The sequence below is a fragment of the Geospiza fortis genome, unplaced genomic scaffold (assembly GCF_000277835.1).
Source record: "Geospiza fortis unplaced genomic scaffold, GeoFor_1.0 scaffold157, whole genome shotgun sequence".
NCBI lineage: Eukaryota > Metazoa > Chordata > Aves > Passeriformes > Thraupidae > Geospiza > Geospiza fortis.
Genome location: NW_005054314.1, coordinates 9006306 through 9016551, shown reverse-complemented (window position 1 = coordinate 9016551; position 10246 = coordinate 9006306). Strand labels below are relative to the sequence as shown.

The 10246-nt window shown below is 44.1% G+C and overlaps 1 protein-coding gene across 1 annotated transcript in view; it reads left to right on the top strand.

Annotated features, from left to right (window-relative positions):
• CAPN6 (calpain 6) overlaps nucleotides 1-10246 on the top strand; it is a 44724-nt gene that overhangs the window by 23602 nt on the left and 10876 nt on the right. The window contains exons 2-7 of the mRNA XM_031056070.1: nucleotides 961-1092; nucleotides 1930-2138; nucleotides 2487-2679; nucleotides 7046-7239; nucleotides 8865-8942; nucleotides 10108-10239. Coding sequence (XP_030911930.1) covers nucleotides 961-1092; nucleotides 1930-2138; nucleotides 2487-2679; nucleotides 7046-7239; nucleotides 8865-8942; nucleotides 10108-10239 — 938 coding nt within the window. The remainder of the gene's footprint in view (nucleotides 1-960; nucleotides 1093-1929; nucleotides 2139-2486; nucleotides 2680-7045; nucleotides 7240-8864; nucleotides 8943-10107; nucleotides 10240-10246) is intronic.

The following is a 10246-nucleotide window of genomic DNA, read 5'->3' as shown; positions in this document are numbered from 1 at the left end:
CAGCAGGACACCTCTGCCAAGGGTTTTGTGGGGACAAACACATCACTGCTGCAAAATGCACCCCTGTGGCTTTCCCATGGTCCAGGAAACTGAGAGGTTTTCCCTTTAGTGCTAGGGGTAATCCAGGGAGGAGCAGGGAGACATCCCAGCCATGCTCTGGTGGGAATCTGCGTGTGGATAGAGATGGAGCCAGGAAAGGAGGGACAAATAATTCTGACAGGAGCCCGAGCCATGAGAGTTATGAGACTCAGAGAATGAAAAGTGTGCTTCACAAAGGGATGTTCTCCTCCTGCTGCAGTGCTGAGGGGTCACTGCAGTGACCCAGGCTCTTGGTGAAGGAGGGTTTCCAGTGTGTCAGCCAAAGGAATGGCAGTGGAGATGATGCCTTGGAGTGGCTACCTAGAACAAGGCAAAGGACAAAGTTAAAATAATAAAGTGAGTATTTATTAAAGGCCTTTAACAGGTTCACCTTGGGCAGTGCAGGAGCCTGGCAGAGGCTACACCCAAGATGGACAATGGTCATGAGTTTCTCAGGCAGATATAAGTTTGGTTTGTTTGCATATCAGAGATTCATTCCCCAATTACAGCTTCAGGTAATGAAATCACATTGCCTCGGTTTGCTTCTCCCCAATTCACTTTTGTTTGTACTTTTTGGGGCCTGAGGCTGTAGGCTGTCCTTGGGTTCCAGGCCCAGAGGAATTGTTTTGTCTGACCAAAGTCTGAAGACAGTAGTTAATACTTTATATGAAGTGTAGAGTTATGCACTATTGTAGCACAGGATTTGAAAAATATAAAGGCTAAAATCTCAAGGCAGCATTCCCCTCCCTTTAAAGGCTTGACAAGAAGAAGATCAGAGCTCAGGTGTCAGAAGCATCACTTCCTGCTGCTTTTCTGGGCTGGAAGGATGCTGTGATCATTTTGGGAATGGAGTCTCCAGCAATCTCTGGTTTGCTTTGCCAGGACCTCTGTGAAGATCCTCACCTGCTTGTGGATGGAATGAGCTCCCACGACTTCCACCAGGGCAAGCTGGGGAACTGCTGGTTTGTGGCTGCGTGCTCCTGCCTGGCTTTGAGGAAAAGCCTCTGGCAGCAGGTGGGTGATTGGTGTGTGTGGTGCAGGAAATAAAGCGAATAAACCAAGCTAACCTTGGCTGGTTTTCTCCCTAGGACTAACAAGGGGTGAATTTTGGTGGATTCAAATCTTCCCTTTCTTTAACATGTTCCAGGGCACTCTGCCCTGGGAATAAACCTCAGCACAGTGCACTTGCTGAACTTCCCCTTTGTGAAAAATGTACATTTTATGATTGGCTTTTTGCAAATATTAAAATGAATATTATATGTGTTATGTTAGAAAGTTGTGCTGTATTAATTTTCTTAAGTGGTGTGTTAAATATAGTTTTAGGTTGTAACAAAATGTTAAAATAGGAACTATGTATGTGGGATATTTTTTTAAAGAAAGGAATGAGGTACTTACACCAAGATAGCAGCCACAGGACACCTAAATCTTTCAGAGAAAGAGAATTTATTGCTCCATTATCAGAAGAAATGAACTTCTTCCCACCTTGCTCAGCCATGAAGATGTTGGCAGGATTCAGAGGAAGAAGCTGATACTGACCAGACAGAATCCTGTGTTTGAATGGAATTTATGCATCATGTATGAGATGCATGAATATGCAACAGGCTGTTGCTTTTAAGGGTTAATCCTCTGTTAACGTGGGTCCTTTTTTGGGCTTATTTTGCCCAGAAAGAGGTACCTGGACTGTCCATAACTCTTTGTTTTTATTGTCTCATATTGCCCTAAATCCTAATTGACCAAATTTTTATTCCTCTAATTATATTACTATTTTTACAACCATTTTATTACTAGTAAACTTTTAAAATCCTAAAACCAAGTGACTGGCATTTTTCCCACCCTTCCATGGTTTCTCAGGTGATTCCAGACTACAATGAGCAGGAGTGGGACCCCAAAAGCCCAAGGAGATATGCTGGGATTTTCCGTTTCCGCTTCTGGTGCTTTGGAGAGTGGACAGAGGTGGTGGTGGATGATCTGCTGCCCACAGAGAATGGGAGGCTCATCTACTGCCATTCCAACGTGAGAAACGAATTCTGGAGTGCTCTGCTGGAGAAGGCTTACGCTAAGTATGAGCTGGTTCCTTGTCCTTGTAGCCCTCAGTTCTTTGTCTTTGTCTTTCAGTTCTGTCAGACTTTCCATAGGTTTTAGTTTTGCTGCTGGTAGAGAACCTAAAAAAGACTGAAAACTCCTTTAATCTCTGTTAAAATCATAAATTACTGCAATGCTGTCTACTTCAGCAGCCCAAATCCTTAAGGATCCTAGAAACCAGGAAGATTTATCTGCAGTTAGCTCAGGCTTTTTTGTTCTGTTCAGTTTTGTCCTTAGTGAGACACAAATATGTTCCCTACATTCAAGCCAAATTAGAGCACTTGTTCCAGCCTCCTGTAAATGAGAATGTTCCGTGTTGCCTTCAGGCTGGCTGGATCCTACCAAGCCCTGGATGGAGGCTGTGCTGCAGAAGCCCTGGTGGATTTCACTGGAGCAGTGGCAGAATCCATCAATTTGGAAGAGGGCAAATATGGTGAGGTTATTTCTGAGCAGATGAAGCTGTTTGAAGACTTGATGAAAGTGCATAAAAGAGGAGGGTTCATCAGCTGCTCCATTTCGGTGAGTACAGAGAGATGGATTTTAATGAAAATATTCTGGAAGAAATACCATTACTAGGATATTGAGTATGTCCTTCCTTTGCATGTTTGGAAAAGCTTTGTATGGAGAAATCTAGCAAGTGCTTCCAGCTCCAGGAGCCCCTAAACACAATCACAACTGCTTGTGCTGCCACTTCGCTGTGTGTCTGAATTTCTTTTTTCTGAATGGTCACAGTTGTGAACTGACCTGAGGTAAATCCACCCTAATTTACAGAGCAGATAGCAGCATTCAACTGCTTTATTTCTTAGAGAAATCTCTTTAGAGAAAACACTTGTGGCACAGAGCTGCTGAGACCTCTTGACTTTGGTTGTGCCAGTGCAGCCCAGGGTAACAGTGGAGCTGAGCTGAAGGGCTGAGCTCACCTGGTTATTCAGGTATTTGATATTGAATTGATATTTCAGCTATTTGATATTGAAATATGCAATATAGTCAATATATTGAATAATCTCCCCAGTGGAATTAACTGCAGAGCTTGCCTGTGCTGGCTCATGTGGGCTCAGGTATCTCAGTGCCCACATTAGGAGCCCTGAAGTTCCCTTAGTCAGCAGGGAGGGGATGGTTTCTGAGGAAGATTTACCCCTCTCCAGTCCTGTGCTAGAAGATGGATGAATAACAGCTCCCAAAGGATGCTCTGTGCTTCACAAAGCACCTGTGGCCCAGCCCCTTGCCACAGGAGGCAAACCATTGACTGAACTCCCCTTCTAAGTCTGCAATGTCAGGCCCTGGCTGGATACTGCTGGAATCCTCACCTTGTCCACGGCTATTATCACATCTGAAGGGCTAACAAACTGCGATGGCACCTGAATATGTCCTTAAAAATTGCTTTTAAGTGATTTTTAAATAACTTATCATGAACCATTAATCCAGCAGAGAAAAGAAATCATTTTCTAGGAGCTGCAGTGTTGGCATCTAAATGCATTTCAGCATTTTCCTCCCATGGCCCCTGCTTCAGTTTAAGGCCTTAGCTAAGGCTGATCTTAGTTAAATCACTTAAACATTTTGCTTTAATTTCCCTCTCTGTGAATGAAGATGATTCATTCAGAAATTCTTGTGAGTATGAAGAGAGCTGTGGAGTTGTCAAGAACAGCAGAAAACCAGCCGGTTTTGGGGTTCCTGAGAACGTTACCTGTTGATCTGGCCCTGGCCATGCATGGTCCTGCATCAGGGCGTGGCACCAAAGAGGAACACCTGGGGTGGCCCCAGCTCTCTTCACAGAAAGCAGGAGGCACAAGCTTTCCCAAATCCACACGGGATTTTTCCACATTCACAAATCCACACGGGATTTTTCCACATTCCCAAATCCACACAGAATTTTTCCTGGGAAGGCAGTGAGAAGCACAGAGAGGAGAAGAGAAAACAACTCTTATCTCTATTCTGTGCTCCTGTTGTGTGTTAGGAAGATTGTTTACCCCAAGTGATTTGTCAGTTGGATTCTGCTGAGGATTGTTTTGATTCCTTGGCCAATTGGCCCAAAGCTGTGTCCTGGCTGTCTCAGACAGTCATGGGTTGTTCTTTAGTGTCTCTTTAATATAGTGTAGTATCTCTTTAGTGTAGTTATAATATAGTATTAAGTAATATAATATAGTTTTAATAAAGCAATTGTTCAGCCTTCTGAATCAATGGAGTCAGATGCCAATCATTCCCCACATTGGGGGCACCCTGAATTTGATACACCTGGTACCTTCTGGGACACAAACTTTACCCTGAGATAGAATAGGGACTGTCCCTTCAGCAACATCAGGAAACAGCCCAGAAACAAAAGCTTCAAGGTCTTTGAGTTTTGTTTTACCTTTTTTTCATAAGGCCTGAATTTTTATCATCAGGAATTCCATCTGATTTGCTAAGAGCAGACTGCCTGGCGTGAATTGTTACTGCAGACATTGTTTCCAGGATGATGGGCTGCTCCCAAATGCTATCTTGTATCTTAACAAGAATTTACTGAGGTGATTGACCAGGATACAGGGAGCTGTATTTTAACAAGCAATTAATTAGGCAGTTGTAGAGCTTTCACTGATTCCTGCATTATGTTTCTGCCTTCCAAATTAAACACAAATGCTTCTAAACATTGATTACAGGGAGGCCGTTCCTAAGTTTGCCTGCATTTGTCACTTTTTGATGTAATATACACCCAGTGGAGCTTGCTAGGTGTAGAATATTTAATACTCAAGTGGCTTCATTGCTGCCTTACAAACATGTCATCATTTGCCTTGGATTACAGAATGGCCCTGAGCATCACCATTTGGAAATCTGAACAGACAGGAGATGCTTCAATATCTCATTTGAATAAAGAAATAAATAAGTATTTTCAGAATGAGGTGGGAAAGGCCAGCAGTGAGAAAAGCCTGGGGGGTGATGAAGGCAGCAGGAGAAGTTACAGACTCCCGTGCTGTCAAGGACTCTTTGTCTGCTTTTAGTTGTGAAAAATGCCAGTGGAAGTGTTACACTGGAGGGAGCCCAGAGCCAGGGGATGTCAGCCAGGCTGGGGGAACACTTGAGCTGATTCTCTGGGAGCTGCTGTCGGTGAGAGGCACAGAGGCCTTGGTGACACTCTCACAGTTGCCAGCCCATCTGTCAGTTCCAATTTGATAGGAATTTCTCCTCTCCCCCCGCCTTTTTTTATGTGATTTCTTACCTTTGGGGCTGAGCACTGTTGTATCAGTGCAACATTTGCCTTAGGACAAGCACCTTGTCTGTTTAGACCAGTTAAATTTTGCAATGGGTAAAAATGTCTGAGGAAATAGTATGTGCATTTCACACTTGTGGCAAGTCCTTTTTTATATTTAAGTATTCATATATTTATACTAATATATTCATGTCTATGAGGAAATAGTATGTGCATTTCACACTATATTTATACTAATATATTCGTGACTTATTATAAAAACATATTTATATTTAAATATTTGCATTAGTAACACCAAGAGACCACACCTCTAACTCTCTCCACCCCAGCCAAGGCTTAACTGAGCATTAATTAGGTAATTACAAGTTTACCCACAAGGATCTGCACTGAGTCAAATCTTCCTTCCTTGATGTCCAAGGGAATGAGTGTTTCCAGGCCCTGTGGGTGATAGATGAGAGAGACTCAAGGATGGCTTAGCTGGATTCAGTGAGGGTGAGGAGAATCTGGATCCAGCATCATCAAAACACCTCCAACATCTGCTGCTTTTCTGGGTTTAGATCAGGAGATCTGGATGCATTAAATGAAATTGTGCTCTTTTTCAGAGCTTGACTATGTTTATGTATTCTTAGATCAGCATCTGATCAGACCTAGAGCATCAAATAGGACAGTTTAGGGTTAGTTTAGGGACAGCCTGATCACTGCTGGAAACTGGGATTCTTATGTGGAGTTTATGATGAGCAAACCCAGTTCCTAAAGCACCCTAAAGATCTTCTCTTTGCCATGTAAGAGAGCCCTGCCAGGAGCGAGTGAGGTACAGGGCACAAATGCCTTGGAAGCTTTTTTACTTGTGCCTGTGCTCTCCCACTTTACCCACTGCCAGTAGTTCTTCCTGGATATTAATTTATTAATTTATTCCAACACAAGAACAACCATTGGACCAGCAGTTAAATTCATGAGTGCCCAGGTGAGGACACCCCAGACAGTTTGGGCACAGCCATCAGTGTCCAGAAGAGCCATTTGGTAGAGATGCCGAGATTTTGGGAGGGCTGATTTTCCATTAGCCTTGTCCCTAACTCTGAGGCCAGGAGGAGACAGACTGGCTGCAGCAGGCAGGATTCCCCTGTGCCCTGGGATTGTCTGGCACTGGAATTGTCTGGCACTAACAACACCACACTAGTGAGCCCCTAGTTCTGATTCCCAGTGCTGTTATTATTATGCACAGTAAAATCACTCAGGAAGAGAATGAAAAACAAGTTTTTCTTGTCCTTCCCCTTGAACATGGAGCTGTCAGGTTGTCAGCACAACAGGTCCCCAGCCAGGTAATAATTGATATAAACTCTATGTATTTCAGAAGGCTGATAATTTCTTTATTAAGAAACCCATACTTTTTATATCCTAGTTCGCTACAAGTGGACCTAATTGGTTCTTTAGTTAAAACACCATCACCATTGGCTAATTAAAAAACCACAGCCTGCAGGGGCTGTGTGCCTGAAGGGTCTGTAAACAAATCTCCATAACACATTCCTCATGTTCACAACACCAGGTGCAGCAAGTGAAGATAAGAATTGTTTCTCATTCTGTTCTCTGATCTTCTCACAGCTGGGAAAGTTTTCTGTTTCTCTCTGTGGCCAGAGAGCTGCTGGCACATCAGGTTCCCCAGAGATGTGAGTTCTTTTTGTCTAATTGTCATTTTTCATGCCCAAGGAGTCCCCTGGGCGGCCCAGTGAAGCAGAGACAGCGCTGGGGCTGATCGTGGGCCATGCCTACTCCGTGACTGCCATCCAGAAGCTGCGCCTCGGGGAGAGCCTGCTGCTCTCCTTCAAGGCAGAAAAGCTGTTCATGATCAGGCTGAGGAATCCCTGGGGCAAGAAAGAATGGCACGGTGCTTGGAGTGACAGGTAAGAGCTGCAAACCCAGTGTCCAAGGGGTGAAGATGTGCTGGGCCACTGCAATTTGTGAGTGAACACTGGTGGGACACACTCATACTCAGAGATGGCTGGACCTCTTTGCCACTTCTGCCCATTTTCCTCTGAGAAAATGAGCATGTCCTGGGGGAGTCTGGACCTTATTTATTGTCCTGGCTCCCTGGACCTTATTTACTGTTTACATCATTCTTCTGGCCCACTGGAACATGAGAAGAAAAACAGCTCAGGAGTCAAGAACACGAGGCTCATTCCCAGCTTCACCACTGAGCTTGTCTGTGACTCAGTTTCTCACCTGTTATTTCCAGCTTCTGGGGATGGTAAAAGTCTTGTAGATAATTTAAATGACCGGTGAAAAATGCTGTAAAAGTGCCATATTTGTGATTTCTTTCTAATTAGCTTTCTAATGAATTGTCTTGTGGGCCATGGGCTTAGCAGGTACCTCCACAGAGAAATGATTACTGGAGGGGATGTCTCCCATCATGGGTGATTTATACATGAAAAATATGTGACAGTTCAACACTGGGCTCACCAGCTAGCATTTAGTATTTAACATTGCAGTGCTCTGAACAGCAGCATATCAATTTCTTATAATCCATGCTTCAGCTAGCAAAAATCTACTACTTCCAGAGAGATTGGTCTGTGTGAAATGCAGAGAATTCACAAAAGAGCTGCTGTGTCCTGTTTAGCTGAAGCCCTTAGGGTTCTCCAGTAGCCTGGCACAGCTGCCACTCATGCCAGCACTGAGCACTCTCAGGGTGGCCCATGGCTTTGGTCCAGCAGAATTAAATTGACAATTTCCAAACAGGTTAAGATAATGGCAGTTAGGGTGAGCAGCCTCCCTTCCCTCCTTCCAGCCACCTTCAGCTTTAGCCTCCAGGTGCTTTTGGAGGGGCAGGGGGCAGTTGTGGCTCTGTTTGTCTGGTGTAACCCAGCAGGACCAGGGTCTGGTTTGGGTTTCGGCAGGAGGCTGCTGGAATTTAGGATCTGTGCTCCCCTGCAGCAGCAGGTGCCTGCAGGGGCTGTGTGCCTGAAGGGTCTGTGCACTGGAATATCCCTCTGCACACTGGACACTGTGCTCAGGCTCCAGCAGTTTCTGCTCAAAGCCCCCTGGGGAAATCTCAGACCTCAGGCCTGTTTTATTAAGGTGATTAAAAGACGAAGAGAATACTCTGGTCTAAGTGAAGCGTTCAATAAGCTCCCGAGGAGGAAAACCAGGTTTCATTTGAGGGGCCTTCAGGGAATGGAGTCAATCTCCTGTGACCTTGGAAATCAGCTGTTTAAGTGTTTAAGAGTCCTAATGGAGGGTGTGACAAAGGAAATCAATAAAGTTCTGCTCTAGTTGAGCCTATTTCCTATTAATCTCTTTCTTTTTTAGTAGCTTTCAAATCAATTAATGTTTTAAAACCCCTCCTGAAAGCCTCACACTTTCATCAATATCACCTGCCCTTTCAGTACTCTGATATTCTTTTTCAAACCACAGAGCAGGAGAGATTTTTGCTTCATTTTTTTTTCCAGGTGAGGGTTTTTATTTTAAATTATTAATCATCTTTATAGTTGATTTTTTTTCCTCTTTTTTTTTTTTAATTATTTCCTTTTAGTTCTGAAGAGTGGAAGAAAGTCAGCGATTCTGAGCGCAAGAATTTGGGGCTCACTGTTGAGAACGATGGAGAGTTCTGGTGAGTGGGAGTGAGGAGAAGGGTTTGGAGACACTGGCTACACTGAGGAACTGTCATTAATCTGCCATTTAACAGCTTCAAAAACAGATGGGTAAAGTTATCCCAAGGTCTGTTTCTTTCAAACTCCCAAGGGATGACAGGGAAGAATAATAAAAATGGATTTCAAACTAGGAGAACAAAATTAGTAGCTCTCACAATCTATTGCCTATATTTAGGATAACCTCTCAGAAACAGGAGAACATGTGCTGGTTTGTATGACACAATGCCCAATACTGAACGCTGTTTAGATCAGTTAAATTTTGAAATGGGCAAAAATATCTGAGAAAGTACCGTGAGCATTTCACACCCTGTTTATTGAGTACTATGCCTGTCTGTAGGTCAGCCATGGCTGAGGCATCTAAAAATGGAGTTGCATCCAGTGAAGTTTGATATTTGTTGGTGTTTCCCAAGTGTTCATTCTCTATACAATGTCTAGAGCTCTATTAATTTTGGCCTTGCTTAAAGCTTAGATCCTTAGCCCAGCAGGTCCTTCAGGAGATGATCCATATTGCATCAAGTGAGCTGGCAGGGCTCACAGTGAAAATCATTCTGTTGGCTTTGTCAGGACTGGCAGCTGCAGGGTTTGGCTCTGGGCCATGAATAAGCCAGGCCATGATGGTAATTCAAAGAGCCAAGCTGGTTTTCAGTTGCTCTGCAGTCCAGCCCCTTCCTTTAGCAGGCACAGGTGAGATGGGGTTAAAGCAAAGCTCTGTCCAGAGGGCAGAGGTTGGAGTTGTGCTCAGGGACAGATGTGACAATAAGGACTGTAATGAGGAGTGGATCCTGCTTTAATTGCAGGTGATCTCTTTGGCCTTTGCTAAATGTGTTATCAAATCCAGCCTGGGAGGTTCAAGCAATCCTTTAGGCTTAGGAGATGCAACAGGACAGATCCTGATCTCACCAAACACACTGAGTGATGCTGCTCTGAATTAAAACTCTGTGATTGTGGTTTCACAAGTATTTCCACATGGAAAGCTTTCCAGTGAATCAGTTTGTCCCCTGGACAGCTGAGCAATGCCTCCTCTTCAAATTACTGGAAGATTTTGTGTTTTGTTTTGGCTCTTTGCGTGAATATCACTGTTTATTTTTAAACAAACCATTACTTCCCTGGTGTTCCCTGGAGCAGGATGACGTTTGAGGACTGGTGTAAGAATTTCACAGATGTGGACATCTGCAGGACTGTGAACACCTCCTGCTTCAGCCTCCACAAGACCTGGGAGAAGGAAATGATGTATGGGGCTTGGGCAAAGCATCCAGAGCCCCTG